This window comes from Giraffa tippelskirchi, chromosome 5 (assembly GCF_054371585.1).
Source record: "Giraffa tippelskirchi isolate mGirTip1 chromosome 5, T2T-mGirTip1v1.2.pri, whole genome shotgun sequence".
NCBI lineage: Eukaryota > Metazoa > Chordata > Mammalia > Artiodactyla > Giraffidae > Giraffa > Giraffa tippelskirchi.
The window spans coordinates 190,539,288-190,555,048 of NC_137279.1; the positions used below are offsets into that span (position 1 = coordinate 190,539,288).

General features: G+C 47.9%; 1 protein-coding gene across 2 annotated transcripts in view; it reads right to left on the reverse strand.

Moving 5' to 3' along the window:
- Window positions 1-15,761, reverse strand: part of COL6A3 (collagen type VI alpha 3 chain) — a 103,715-nt gene that overhangs the window by 42,250 nt on the left and 45,704 nt on the right. For both annotated transcript variants that reach the window (XM_081491113.1, XM_081491114.1), the window contains 7 exons: window positions 14,467-15,039; window positions 11,908-12,516; window positions 8,769-9,374; window positions 6,652-7,266; window positions 3,818-4,417; window positions 2,647-2,984; window positions 1,481-1,559 (listed from right to left, as the gene is read on the reverse strand). In XM_081491113.1, coding sequence (XP_081347239.1) covers window positions 1,481-1,559; window positions 2,647-2,984; window positions 3,818-4,417; window positions 6,652-7,266; window positions 8,769-9,374; window positions 11,908-12,516; window positions 14,467-15,039 — 3,420 coding nt within the window. The remainder of the gene's footprint in view (window positions 1-1,480; window positions 1,560-2,646; window positions 2,985-3,817; window positions 4,418-6,651; window positions 7,267-8,768; window positions 9,375-11,907; window positions 12,517-14,466; window positions 15,040-15,761) is intronic.

The window sequence follows — 15,761 nt, forward strand, 5'->3', positions numbered from 1 at the left end:
CTTGGACTGCAAGGAGATCCAATCAATCCATCCTAAAAGAGATCAATCCTGGGTGTTCATTGGAAGGACTGATGTTGAAGCTGAAACTCCAATACTTTGGGCACCTCATGCGAAGGGTTGACTCATTGGAAAAGACCCTAATGCTGGGTAGGATTGGGGGTAGGAGGAGAAGGGGATGACGGAGGATGAGATGGTTGGATGGCATCACCGACTCGATGGACATGGGTTTGGGTAGACTCCGGGAGTTGGTGATGGACAGAGAGGCCTGGCGTGCTGCAATTCATGGGGTCGCAAAGAGTCAGACACGACTAAGCGACTGGACTGAACTGATGACTGATCTTGGGCTGTTGTAAGGCAGAAACCTATACAACACTGTAAAACAATTATCCTCCAATTAAAAATAATGAAACAAATAAAAATTGACCCTTAACTGAAACGCATGTAATCACACTATTAGCTGTTCTGCAGAGTTGAAATACTAGAACTCTGGACTCTGAGCAATTGTTCCCAAGATATCAAAAAGTACACTGATGGATGTAACCATAGAAAAAGACACTGTTATGTATGACATACATAAATTCTCAAGTTCTGGTCCTGCCTAACACGGATGTGCTGTGGGACGAACTGAAATCCCACCCCTCCAAAATCAGATGACAGGAGCTTCTTCCCCGTTGCTCTGGAGAAGCAAGCTAATAAACTGAACATTCCTGAGCTAAGTCACGCTTCCATAAATTCTTCTTAAACCTCTGATGTTGACACTTACTTTTTTGATCACCAGTGCTATCAAATTCCAAAGCAAATGATCAAATGGTACATCTGGTAACAGGTATCACTGCAAATCAGTCACATCAAATTTGGGAAGTACGCTTTCATTATTCTGTGTTAACTTTGCTTAACGCGGCTTCCCTGATGGCTCAGACAGTAAAGCGTCTGTCTGCAGTGCAGGAGACCCAGTTGGATCCCTGGGTTAGAAAGATTCCCTAGAGAAGGAAATGGCAGCCCACTCCAGTACTCTTGCCTGGAAAATCCCACAGACAGAGGAGCCTGGTAGGCTACCGTCCATGGGGTCACAAAGACTCAGACACGGCTGAGCGACTTAACTTTTGCTAAACATTATAGGATGTTTGAGCTGTGATAACTGCAAACCAAAAATACAGTAGATAATTTGGCTAGAAGAGTAATTCCTAATTTATATGATACAGCCAAATGAATCAAAACTTCATGTTCTTTTGCAGAAGCATCAAGCTTTGTAAATGTTGTACCACGTGAATGAGCCTAGGACACCACGGAGTCTGTGTCAGCACTTGTTCTGTGTAACTGAGGGGTACTTGCTGGCTCATCCCATGGCCCCAGGCAGCTGAAAGAGGACCAAGAGGTGTCCCCCAGGACAAGCCACTGCCCCAGAGGGTCTGTTAGCGAACTCATTTCTCTCCAGCCCGGCAGTGGACCTGCCTCCCATTTAGAAAGCCCCAGAACCCACCTTCTTGTCGGAGTTCCTCTGACGCTCTTTGTAAATCGGCCAGATCCCCATCCACTCCGTCCGTAAAATGAATGACCACCTGAAGATAAAAGATGGGTGAAAACCCAGCTGAAATTAAAACGAAACATCACAGACCCTTGCAAGGAAGATTAGCCAGTTCAAATCCTTCACCTCATGGTGGAGGAAGCGGGGGGCTGAGGTTGAAAAACAATTATCCCCTATTCATAGTTCCTTGATACTGTGCAATAAATGGGGTATAAAATAAATGGGTATGTTGCAGGGCTTGATTTATTAAAAAGCACAAGCAACAATGGAAATAAAAACGTTATCTCATTCTCTTCTTTAGGGGATGTAGCTTCTCACATGCATGTGGGGGGAGGCGTGTGCATGGGTGTCACATGCTAGACTGTGTCTCCCTGAAATTCACATTTTGAAGTCCTAACCCTCAGCACTGCAGAGTGCGACTGTATTTGGCAACAGGGCTTTCAAAGAGGCAATGAAGTTAATGAGGTCATCAGAGTGGGCTCTCACCCAACATCACTGGTGTCCTTCTAAGAAGAGGCGATGGGACACAGGCACAGAGGGGGAACCACACGCAGACAGAAGAGACAACGCCGTCCCCAAGCCCAGCTAGAGACCCCCCAAGAGACAACCCTGCCTCCCCTCTGATCGCAGACCTCCAGCCTCCGGGACTGCGAGAAAACAAATTTCTGTTGTTTAAGCCACCCCACCTGCGGAACTATGTTATGGCAGCCCTGGAGAACTGGGGTGTGTGTGTGTGTGTGTGTGTGTGTGTGTGTGTGTGTGTGTGTGTGTGTTTGCAAACATAGGAGAGATAAAATTATATACAAATAGAGAACATAACATATTTAAAGGGCAAGACTATGATTAAACATGCATTAGTCACAAATTCAACTCATTCAAGCTTAATTACTGATTTTCAAGTTGTTGTTTTTTTTAAGTACTTTAGTAAAACAGAGATATTTCATTTCAGCTCAGTTGATGATAAAGGACTCTTACACGCAGGCACCACCAACCCCACCAAACATGAAGAACATCCACAGAACAGTTTGGGGGGTAGGGTGCTTCGGGGCATCAGGGTATGACCCTTGCCCAGTAAAACCCAGAGATGACACAGGAAGTAGAGATGAGGCGGCCGCCCTTACCTTCACGTTGTCCGCCGAGGCCTGCCGGAACTTGTTCTGGTAGAGCTTCAGCGTGTCCGCAGTGAGGACATAGGGGTGCTGGGCACGCATGTTCTGGAACTTCTCAAACAGCTCTGGCTGGTACTCAGCGAAGTCAAACGCCTCGACGGGGCCCGAGGGCGTGAGGGCTGCCACGGACACCCGTACCGTGGGCAGCTGGCTGCCACTGCAGCTGATTTTCTGCATCTGACTGATTCTCCTCAGGATGGCGTCCACCTTGGACTCAAGGCCCTTCTGAGCCACAAAGACATTCTGATCTCCTGAACCATCGAAGCCCAGAATCACATCCAAGTTACAGGCTATAAAGGGAGAAGCAGGCCATGAGCTCAAAGTCAAGATGCTGAGACACTTTCAACGTGCAGGCACAGCGAGGGACGGGGACCGGGACACCACGCTCGCTCAAGGGCAAGATGAGAGCTTCTGCAATGAGCTATGAGAAGCGACTGGATCTGCCTCTCCCACCGGGAAAATCCATGCTGACTCTTAGGAACCAAAACCGTTGGCATCTTAGTATGTTGGCTTTGGCGACTTAATCAGCTCCAGCACAGAATACAGCCAGTGTCTAGATGCATCCCAAGTGTCTGCTTTAGATTAAACACACTTGAGAATTCAAACACTCTGATCTCAAATAATCTAAGGAACCTACAAATTGAAATAGACATCAATCAGTCTGAATTATGAAGAGCTGACTCACTGGAAAAGACCCTGATGCTGGGAAAGATTGAGGGCAGGAGGAGAAGGAGATGACAGGATGAGATGGTTGGACGGCATCACCGTCTCAACGGACATGGGTTTGGGTGGACTCAGGGAGTTGGTGATGGACAGGGAGGCCTGGTGTGCTGTGGTTCATGGGGTCGCAAAGAGTCAGACACGACTGAGTGACTGAACTGAACAGAGAGAGGAGGGGTAAATCCGGTAAGAGCAAGAAAAGACAGATGTCCACTCCTATCTGGGAAACACATCCAATCACAGAGGCAGGTGACAACCAGGACCCAACCATGTGGATGTAAGTCAGTCCCAGAAGCAGCAGATGCTGCAGGAGACCCGAGGCCAACGCTGGGCATCTGGGCAACCAGATAACTTGCCGGCATCTAAAGGACAGGATTGAATATATGCACCTAAAGGCCGTTACCTTTGGAAACGTCAGTCACGCCTGGACATAAGGTCTCATGCATTGCGTCGTGCAGAGTTTCCAAAACCTGCTCGCTTAGTTCCGACAGCTCCTGGACGTTCCCCACCCGGAAGGCCGTGGCACTGTTGGACGCTATCTTCCCAACCTCCTCCGAGTCGATGTTCCTTACGCCCACCGCAAACACCTTGACGCCTCTCTGTGTGAGTGCCATGCTCGCCTCCTGAGCATCCTCCACTGACTTGCCCCCCGTGATCACAAAGGCGATCTGTGGGACCCTCTGGTCCAGGCGGCTGCCTGCCTCGGGCACGAAGTGGTTCAGCTGCAAGTGCTCCAGGCCCACCTTGGTGTTTGCGTGCCTCCCCCCTTTGTAGACCACCTTGTTTATGGCATCAATAATCTGCTGTTTGGTGGGGAAGTCCTTCAGGAAGAACTCATCGGTGGGGTCAGAGTTGTATTGGACCAGCCCCACCTGGATGGAGTCGCCCCCTTCATAAACCGTGTCCACAATTTCTGACACAAAACGGAGCACTTCCTGGAAACTGTCTCTCCGGAAATTGATGGAACCGTCCAGCAGGAACACGATATCGGCTTTCTTCTTCTCTAAACAGGATGACAATGAGAAAAGGGGAAATTCAGTTTCCATACCCAGAACAAAATCACCAAGCAGAAAATGATTACAATAAGGCCTTCCTGTCATTCACTCACAGTGAACACCTTGGCTCCAGTCCATGACTCTATAGTTACCAGATTCACAGCCCTCAAACCATCATGCCCAAAACAAGAAGATAAATGATAAATCATCTAAATGAAAGGAAAGGAGATGTGAGAACTCAGTAGATCCCCAGTTATCCCATACAAAATGGGGTTATGCCATGGATTTGTCAGTCCATGGTATCAAGGGTTTTAGGAAATGCCACTGAACACTGTCCTCCTGGTCAAAAGCAAGTGACTGTGTCTGGCAGGAGGGGGGAGGTGTGCTAGAGGCAAGGCTAGGGAAGGCTGGAGAAAGACTGGAAAACAGGAAGCAGACTGTATGCACCTTTGGAGGACTACTGGACAGCATGTCAAATGCTTTGTTGGAGAGAATTTCCCAGTTCTAACCAAGGAGTCGAGAATAGAGTTGAGAGAAGGGAGATCCAGGGCAGTGTGGAATGTTCCGCCACCAGCACAGGAGGACATGAAAGAGCTCAGTGGAATGCAGATCCCCCATGGAGAAGCAACCCTAACCATTGGCTCCAGATGTCTGCATGGCCGTCACCTGCGGAGGAGCTGAGGAAGACATGGGTTGGTGGAGGAACTCAGCTTGCTCTTGGCAGCACCCAAGGTCAGATCCAGGAGCATGAGGTCAAAGCTATAGGTGGACAGCTCTCAATTCCCCCAGGAAGGTGGGTTGCCTCTGTCCCACCTAGGACAGAGGCTGCCTTTCAATCATGTTTGGAGGGGCATGGATTGAACAACTTCAATAGTGCCATTTTATTCTGAGAGCCAATGAGTCTGTGGCTAACCCTTGATGCACTATTACAGAACATCTCAATAGGGCTACAATTGGCCTCATGGAAACTCATGGAAGAAACAGTGACCTTTTGCTTTCTGAAATGGTTCCTTCTATTCCTCCTACAATTTCAACTGAATTATTCTTCTTGTATTTAATTTCTAGGGGCTTCCCAGGTCGCTCAGTGGTAAAGAATATACTTGCCAATGCATAAGACTTGAGTTTGATCCCTGGGTTGGGATCCCCTGGAGAAGAAAATGGCAACACTCTCCAGTATTCTTGCCTGGGAAATCCCATGGACAGAGAACCCTGGTGGGTTACAGTTCATGGGGTCACAAAGATTCAAGCTTGACTTAGCAACTAAAAAGCATTTAATTTCTAACAGTATCACAGCCACAAATCTGAGAGAATAAAATCATTAAAATGAATGCTGATTGCTTTTTTTCAATTAAAAAATAGTTGGTGTTCCCTCAGCATGGCCATCATCAAAAAATCTACAAACAATAAATGTTAGAGAGAGTGTGGACAAAAAGGAATCCTCTTGCATGGTTGGTGGAAATGTAAATTAATGCACCCACTATGGAGAAGAGTATGGAGATTCCTTACAACACTAGGAATAAAACTACCATACAACTAAGTAATCCCACTATTGGGCATATACCCTGAGAAAAACATAGTTGAAAAGGACACATGTAACCCCAATGTTCATCACAGCACTATTTACAATAGCTAGGACATGGAAGCAACCTAGATGCTCATCAACAGATGAATGGATAAAGAAGCTGTGGTATGCATATACAGTGGAATATTATGCAGCCATAAAAAGGAATGCATTTGAGCCAGTTCTAATGAGATGGATGAAACTACAGCCTATTATACAGAGTGAAGTAAGCCAAAAAGTGAAAAATAAATATCGTTTACTAATGCATATAAGTGGAATCTAGAAAGATGGTACTGATGAACCTATTTGCAGGGCAGCAGTGGAGACGCAGACATAGAGAACAGACTTGTGGGCATGGGGTGGGGGGGAGGGGAAGAAGAGGATGGGACAAATGGAGAGAGTAGCATGGAAATGTATACATCACCATATGTAAAATGGATAGCCATTGGGAATTTGCTGTATGACTTAGGGAGCTCAAATCGGTGCTATGTGACACCCCAAAGGGGCAGGATAGGGTGGGAGGGAGGTTCAAGAAGGAGGGGCCATATGTATACCTACGGCTGATTCATGTTGATGTATGGCAAAAACCAACACAATATTATAAAGCAACTATCCTTCAATTAAAACTAAATAAAAATAAAATAATAACCACTTTGTAGTCCCAGGGCCCACAGCACATACCTGGCCTTGAGGGAGAGGGCGTGTCCACTCCTGGAGGTGCAGGGGTGACCCCGGAGGACCCGAAGGAATTCATGATCCTTTCTTCTAAGTTGGGGAGGTCTCTGAACTCTCGCACTGTGAAGACGAGCCTGGGGTCGCTGGTGATGGCCTGCAGTTCTGTTCTGTCAGTGTTTCGGTCTCCAACCCCTAAGCTTGCAATTCCTGCAGACTTGATCACCTGGGAATACCTGGAAATATCATCCTGGGATTTTCCACCCAGAAACAGAACCAGGTGTTGGGGCACCCCATCTTCTATCCGGCTCCCGGCAGACTTGACAAAGTAATTCCTTGCCACGAATTCTAGAGCCTTGCCAGTGTTGAGAGGAGACCCCCCTTTGAACCTCAGGCGACGTATGGCATCCAGCACGCTGGCCTGGGATTTATAGGTCTTTAGTTGAAATTCTGGGAAGACATCGTTGCTGAACTGCAGGACCCCAATTCTCACTTTGTTGGGACCGATGTTGAGTCTCCGCACGATCCTGATAACAAAGTCCCGGATGTGTGCGATGCCATCCGGCTGCACGCCATCAGAGCTGTCGATGAGGAAGACGATGTCTGCAGCATCGCTCTCCACGGCTGTGGGTGAGAAGGAAAAGGAAAACTCAGCACAGGACTGGTGCACATCTGGTTTCGTTTCTGAACTTCACACTCCGTCGCACCGTCATGCTAATTAACATGAAAACTACCAGCCGATGTACATGTGTTTGTCTCTCAGGGTTTCTAATCAATCATTACAAACTCGGCCTTTTGCATCAAAACAATTTCTGCTTCTTGAAATAGTGTAAGTTCTCCAAAACTTTCCCTTTCTGAGTTTAATTGTGGCTTTGCAGTCTGGGTTACAACTTCTTTCAAAATCAACAATGCTTAGAAACAAATCCTGGGTGACCATAATCTATGAATCATGACCTGTTACTACCAGCAGGGACTGAGATCACCCAGACCAACATCTCTTATTATTACACAAGAAAAGAGAGACAGCTGAGGACAAAGGCCACCACTTAGCTAGTGGCCAGGAGAATCTCAACACCCTCCCAGGGTGTTTGATTCACAGTATTTCTTTTTCCTCACATATCTCTAGCATTTAAACAAATTTCCATTTTCACTATTACTCCCCTATCTTCTTTGCATGAATCAGTTTTTTCACTATACAATTAATCAAAAGTCCTAGGAAAGACAAGGAACCCTGGTGGTTCAGATAGTAAAGAAGACCCAAGGAGATCAGGTTTGATCCCTGGGTTGGGAAGACGCCCTGAAAAAGGAAATGGCAACCCACTCTAGTATTCTTGCCTGGAGAATTCCATGGATAGAGGAGACTGGTGGGCTACAGTCCATGGGGTCACACAACTGAGCCACTAACACTTTCACTTTTCAGGAAAGATAAACCATACCTTCCTATTAATTAGATTTCTAGGTATTTCCTGGATGCCATTTATTAAATAGCTCATATCTTGCCTCTCAACAAATTCAACCTTTTGCCTTATAAAACACTGGCCCACTTCTAGTGGCAACATCACACAGCAAAAGCTGAGCAAGTCATGGGACGGAACCATTTTTGTTGAAAACGGAAAATCTGGCCCAGCACACGCAGCTGGGCCTTGGATTCTCCAGGAGAACACAGAAGCCTTCACAGAACATCAATGCCAGGGAAAGCATGCTCTTATCGTGTCTGAACACTGACCAAAGGAAGACAGAAATAACCAAATACCCGCTCATCTTGGGTCACAGGCGTGACCACTGTTTCTCTACCCATTACAGCTTTAGGCATGAGAGTTAGTGAGATACCCAGTCAAAGAATTACTCCCCCTTCTCAACAACATCCAATCCAGGGCAAAGTTCCATTTCCTCAAGCCTTCCACAAAACCATCTATGGCAAATTCAAATCCTGTCGTCAGCCCTTTCTGATGCCCTGCGGTTCACCTTCTTCCCTGCAACAAGCCATAGTCCCAACTGGTTCCATCACAGGTGTCTGTTATCTTAGGTTTACTTGTGAGCACCATGGCCTTTGGGCCCATTTTTTAATGTATATCTTTTTTTGAGAAGATACAACAAAATAGCAACAGCAAAACACCCAGTCTCACCTGGAGGCGGGTAGCGCATGCTGGCCAGGAGCTGCTGTATCTGCTCGGCAGTCAAGGTGGTGATGGGTGTCAGCAGTTTCTGCTCCAGGCTGGGGAGCTCTCGGAAGGTGCTTACCGAGAACACGTACTCAGGGCTCAGCGAGATCTTCACCAGCTCTTCCCGGTCCGCGTTCCTGGCGATCGTGAGTGGCGCCACGCCAAACTGCTTGAGCTCTACAGCCGAGTCGTCCACCTCATCGTCGGACTTACCAGAGGAAATGAGGACCAGGAACTGAGGGACGCCTTCCTCAATCCGGCTCCCCAGGGGCCTCTTGAAGATGTTCCTTGCCACGTACTCCAGGGCGCCCCCGATGTTGACCTGCCTCCCTCCTTTGGGCCGCAGCCGCCTCACCGCGTTCTGCACCTCGTCCTTGCTGGAGTGGACATTCAACAGGAACTCCACCCTGGGGTCATCGCTGAACTGGATGACCGCCACCCGGGTCGTGTCAAAGCCCACATCGAGGTAGTCGACCAGCCTCTCGATGAGGGTTCGGATGTACTGGAACTCAGGGCCAGCACTCTGGGACCCATCGATGAGAAAGACAATGTCCCTCTTGCCGCTGACCACTGTGAATCAAATGTTATCATAGGGCTTCAACTCCACTGGCACCAGAGCCTTCGTGTCAATGAACCACCTCCCAGCTTGTCACAGAATTGCCACCTGGCAAGCGAGGTATCCTAATTCAGACTATTCAAGTTAAAAATACCAGTCCCAGGAGAGAGTCCTGGGGAATTCAGTGATGACAGGTCAGAGAGAAGAGGAATAACCAGCAAAGGACAAGGAAGAATGACTCTGCAGGAGGAAGAACCCAGACACACAGAAACCAAGTCTAGACGGAGGGAGCATTTCAGGAGGGAGGGGGTCACAACTCTGACAGATGACACTCACAGGTCAAGCGGGACAGCGCCCGACACTGACGCTAGGATTTGCCAGATGGAGGGACTTTGCCCAGCATACTATCTGTGGAGCAGGGAGAGCAAACAACAGGTTAGAGTGAGTTCAGAGAGAACTATAGGCAGTGAAGATGATGCTCATAAAGGAGACCGAGGTGGGATGATTTGAGAGACTAGCACTGAAATATGTATATTACCCTATGTGAAATAGATCACCAGTACAAGTTCAATGCATGAAACAGGGCACTCAAAGCCAGTGCCCTGGGACAACCCTGAGGGATAGGATGGGGAGGGGGGTTCAGGATGTACACCTGTGGCTGATTCATGTCAGTGTATGGCAAAAACCACTACAATATTGTAAAGTAATTAGCCCCCAATTAAAAGAAGTAAATTAATTTTAAAAATTAAAAAAAAAAAAGGAGACCAGGACCCTCCTGGAGGGGAGAGCAGGGCATCCAGGGAGATTTTACGAGAGAAGGAAAGGCACTGTGTACATATCACGAAAGGAGCCATCCAGTGCATCGGAGAATCAGTGATGCAGGAGACAGGAGAGTTGCAGGAGGCACTCTTGAATAGGGAGGAGGCAGACTGTCAGGGGAAGCAGAGATGTTCTTGTTTGATTTTACTTATACTTTCTCAGTGAAATGGAAATCAAGATCACCAGCTCAGAGTAAACTGAAGATGGAGAGGTGTAGATGAAGCAGGATGAGAAAAAGGTAGAAAACAGTCATCCTGAAGAGAGGGAAAGCAAATGGACCGGGAGTCGCACTCCTGTAGAAACATATGCTTGTGTTTAAAGAAGCTGCCACACACAATACCAGCATTTCCAAAGTGCCTTCTTGGGAGTGCCAGTGCCTCAAATTGCAACATAAAAAAGGTGGTGGATGGAGTGGGGGATAAAGTCCGAGTTTGGGATTGACATATACACACCACTATATTTAAAAAGATAACCAACAAGGACCTACTGTATAGTACACAGAACTCTACTCAATAGGCTGTGATAAGCTAAATGGGAAAAGGATTTTTAAAAGAATAGATATACGTATATGTATAATTGAATCACTCTGCAATACATCTGAAATGAACACAACATTGTAAATCAATGATATTTCAATATAAAATAAAAACAAAAAGAGAGAGAGAGAGATTCCCGCAGCCAAACAAGTTTTGGAAATGTGCTTCCCCTATTGTATGGGGGACATACAAAACACATCAACTAGGGAAAAACCAGCAAAACCCTCACTGCATTTATCCCACAGTTTCCCCAAATGTACTGGATGACGAGCCCTGTAGAACATCCCAGGGAAGGCTCACACGGGAGTGCTCTGTTCTGCGTGGACACCAGTGAGGGGACACTGCCCCCCCACCCACCCGCCCGAATGGTTTCCTGTATCTACTTTTCTCTCAGTTGCTTTCACTCTTCCCACCCCCACCCCCCCAGCCTCCCCAAATCTGGATGCAGACGCTGTTCCGGAGCATGTGAACCATGCAAGGGTGACGCTGTATGTGCCTATTCTGCACTGTGCCCTCCCCACCCGAGGGCCCAGGGAGGGCGGGTCCTCCACGGCATTCTCGGAGGGGTGGGCCTCTCTGAGCCCCCTTTCTTCTGTATCAAGCCTGGGGAAGCAGAACAGTAAGTAGAGTGAGACTAGGTCACGAGAGTCTGACTCAGCCGCTTCTCTGCTTCTATGGAAGGCCAGGCGGCCTTCCTGCCAGTTCAGACACTTGCTTCTCCGTGCCAAGAAAATTCAAACGCCACCTTCACACTTGGGCTCTGAGAATACCAATATTTCAGAGACTGTGCCCAAGCTTGACAGAGGCATTGGGACGAACACCCTCCCTGACCATTGAAGGCTGCCAGCTGAACCCACAAGGGTAACGTGGACCCGGCATCAAACAGGAGTTTTATCAATGAGATGGCCCCTCTCTTCAGCTATCAGCACAGAAGCCTTCATGCGGAGTTAAGGGTCTGACCTGTAAACCAAGCCCACTTCTCTTTTGAGACTTAAATTTGGCTAAAAACACGGCTCTCAACCTCTCCCCAAGTCGTTTCTGGCCACTGAGGCCACGCGGCTCCTAATTCTTCATGTAACCCTAGTGTTCACTCCCCATGGCTGAGGAAACAAAGCTGAGAGACCTTGCAACCCACAGTCCCAACAGCCCCCGATATTTTAAGGAAGGAAGTGCCAGAGAATTGGCTCCTTACCTGGAGTCGTGATGGGGATGACTGACGCCTGCAGCTTGCTCAGCTCCTCGCGGCTGAGCTGGGTCACTCTCTCCGAGATGACCTGTTGGATGGTCCCCAGCTGCCGGAAGGTGGGGATGGCCACAGCGAAGTCCGGGATGAAGGAGATGGTCTGCATCTCAGTGATGTCGGCGTTCCCAATGCCGATGCCAATGGGCACGGCCCCTCCCCTCCTCAGGACCACGGAGGGGCCCCTCACGTCATCCCCAGACCTGTCGGCTGTGAGGACAATCAGGAGCTGGGGGACGCCTTCTGCTATGCGGCTCCCGGCGGAGCCCACCAGGATGTTCCTCAGGACGAACTCCAGGGCAGCCCCCGTGTTGGGGGAAGGCCCACCCAGCAGAGTCAGCCCGCGGATGGCTCCGACCACGCTCTGCTGGTCCATGTAGGAATTCAGGTAGAACTCGGGCCTGGTCCGGTCGCTGTACTGCACCACGGCCACACGCACCTGGTCTGGCCCCACGTCCAGGCTCTCCACCACTCTCTGGACGAACTCCTTCAGCAGTGGGAAGCCGCTCCTGACACCCTCGGAGCCGTCAATCAGAAACACCACATCCTTTTCAACTGAAACTACAAGGAAGACCGCCTCTGTGACTCAAGGCAGGAAAGGGACAATTTCATACCAACCGTGCTGTGCTGAGTAATGGACCCCAAAGATATCCAGCTCTGAATCCCTGGCATTTGTATGGAAGAAAATGTCCAGGGGTGGTTAAATTGAGGATCAGGGGCATGTGGATGTGTACTGGATTATACAGGTGGATCCACTATAATCAACCACGTGTCCTCTAAAAGGCAGAGAAGAGGATTAGAGTCAGAGAGAGAAGATGTAAGGAAGGAAGCAGAGGTCAGAGACAAGAGAGGATGCTATCCTGCTGGCTCTGCAGTTGGAGGGGAAGAGGCCATGGGCCATCATTCTGTTTAAAGCCATTGAATTTGTCATTTAAGTCAAATTTAGTGGCTATAAATTCTAAAGGAAATCAACTCAATATTCATTGGAAGGACTGATGCTGAAGCTGAAGCTCCAATACTTTGGCCACTTGATGCGAAGAGCCAACTCATTAGACAAGACCCTGATGCTGGGAAAGACTGAGGGCAGGAGGAGAAGGGGATGACAGAGGATGAGATGGTTGGATGGCATAACCGACTCAATGAACATGAGTTTGAGTAAGCTCCAGGAGATGGTGATGGACAGGGAAGCCTGGCGTGCTGCAGTTCATGAGGTCACAAAGAGTCAGACATGACTGAGCAACTGAACAACAACAACAAAAATCATAATAATTTTTTAAAGCAGCAATAGGAAATTATTAATAATAAAAATAACAAAAAATTACTTGAGAATTTTTGGATGTTTGAACAGTATCGTTAACATTCAAAGCTATACTCAAGAAGAAATGTTGAGGGCAGGAGAGAGACATGGGTTGGCGGAGTCTGCATAGCCATCAACACCTTATAGATGAGAGGTTTCAAATGAGCTGCTTCAAGTCACAGTGGGTCATTGAGGGGAAATGTAACCCAGATGTCCAGTTAACAACCCAAACCAGCAGTAAATGTGCCCAATCGTCAATGTAGAGAAGCTCTAGGTTCTTCATTTTCAATCAAAGGGATTATATGTGAAATTAATTACTCTTCCTACCTCATTTTTATCACCCACTGGAAAGTGGTTAAACGTGAAGTCATAGTGACAAAGATTGGTACTCAGAAACTTTAATACAGCGTTTATAATGGGAATGCACCTGCCTTGATTCATGTTTTGTATTTTTAATGAAAATAGAGAATGAATTATAACACAGTGACATCCACTTAAAGTAAGATATTGGGGAAATATGCAAAGATGAAGACTCTTTTAGTTCTAATGGAACCATGTTATATGTCTTTTCTTACACATACAATAAAAGTATTGGTTTTAGAAAATTAATTATTTTTCATCATTGATATGTCTAAATCTTTATAATGAAACAGTCTACTGTCCTTAAAAGTCATCACCCTGATTCTTCTGTTTTGCCCTAGAAAGAAGTTAGAGAGCCAACTTGGGAACGAAAAGTCATATTCCATTGCAAGGAGATCAAACCAGTCAATGCTAAAGGAAATCAACCCTGAACATCCATTGGAAGGACTGATGCTGAAGCTGAAGCTCCAATACTTTGGCCACCTGATGTGAAAGATGACTGATTGGCAAAGTCCCTGGTTCTGGGAAAGATTGAAGGCAGAAGGAGAAGGGGGTGACAGAGGATGAGATGGTTGGATAGCATCACTGACCCAATGAATGACCCTTCCTGACAAAAATCTGAGCAAATACCAGGAGATAGCGAAGGACAGAGAAGCCTGGCATGCTGAAGTCCCATGGGGTCACAAAGAGTTGAACACGACTTAGGGACTGAACAAAGAACAGCTGCAGAAATCACCTATTTTTCTTGGAAACCAAGGAGGGCTTCTACCTGAGGACCTGGAGCCAGCAGCCTAGCATCAGCTCATGCTCAGGAGAGCTGGACTGCAGAAGCAACCAGATGACTTGTGCCTTACCTGGTGCCGGCGCCCCATTTTGCACCGATTTTAAAAGGTTCACGATCTGCGGTTGCAGGTCTCCAATCTTAGGAAGGGACTCTGCAACCAGAATAAAGGCTGGGGATGGTACGATCAGCTCCAACTCAGCAGGGTCTGCGTTCTTCGCCTGGAGGATGAAGGGCACCACCCCGCTCTGTTTCAGGTTGAGTGCTGGCCTATCCACGCGGTCCGATGACTTTCCTGCCACCAGCAGCACCAGGAACTGAAGCACTCCATCCTCGATCCGGCTGCCAGCGGACTTCACAAAGATGTACCTCTGCGCGTAGTCCAGGGCATAGCCCAGGTTGAGGGCTTTGCCAGTCTTGAGCTTCATCCTCTTCACGAGATTCAGGATCTCAGGCTTATTCTGGTGCTGGTCAAAACGGGACTCCACCTTGACGTCGTCACTGTACTGAGCCACCGCGATCCGGGTCCCGTCCGGTTTCACATCCAGCTCGTCGATGACCTTGTAGAGAAAGTCACGGGCAGCAGTGAACTGGCCCATGAGGTTGGCTGAGCCATCAAAAAGGAACAGGATGTCTCGCTTGCTCTCTGCAACGAAAGTGGGTTGTGGGGCACAGTGAGGGACAAAACACAATAGGCACCAAACCGACCTCAGCCCAGCACCGCCAGCTTTCAGTCATGGGAGTTCACGCAATTCACCTGATGATCACTGTACCAGCAAGGGAAGAGAAAACCCACACCAGCTGTCATTCAAATGCCCCCTTTCAAAGCAGTGCATCTGGGCACAGGGATAGGACAACTGGACTCGTCTGCCCAATCTGGTGCCCTGCTTCCTCAATGCTGAAAGCCAAAGAAAAGCCTGGGGGGTCTGTTCCAGCATCAGGTGCCAATCATTCTAGGAGAACAGACAGTGTTTTCAAACTGTTACCAACTTCTGAAAACGTGGTCCTTATCATCCTTCTGCTTAAAAATTGACCTGTCTCTAGTGGCAAAGGCTGCTATGGGTTATCCGCCCAAGTATAACTGACACATAATCAGGTGTCACTGATGCTCTATTTGGATTCTCTTTCCAATAAATTTGAGGTTATGGGTTAGAACCCAAGATAGTGTCTATTACCACTCAGTGGGTAAGGATCTCTGTCAGTGACTTCCAGTCTGCTGTGGTCAAGACTACAGAAAACACAGCAGCAGCCAATCGGGGGCTACAGTGTGTCACGTGAACATTATTTTCTGTTCAAACCACTCTTAGAACTATTTTGATTAGGCTTCAGTGGGCTCTATCTAGCTACCCATCTGCGTGATGTCAGCAA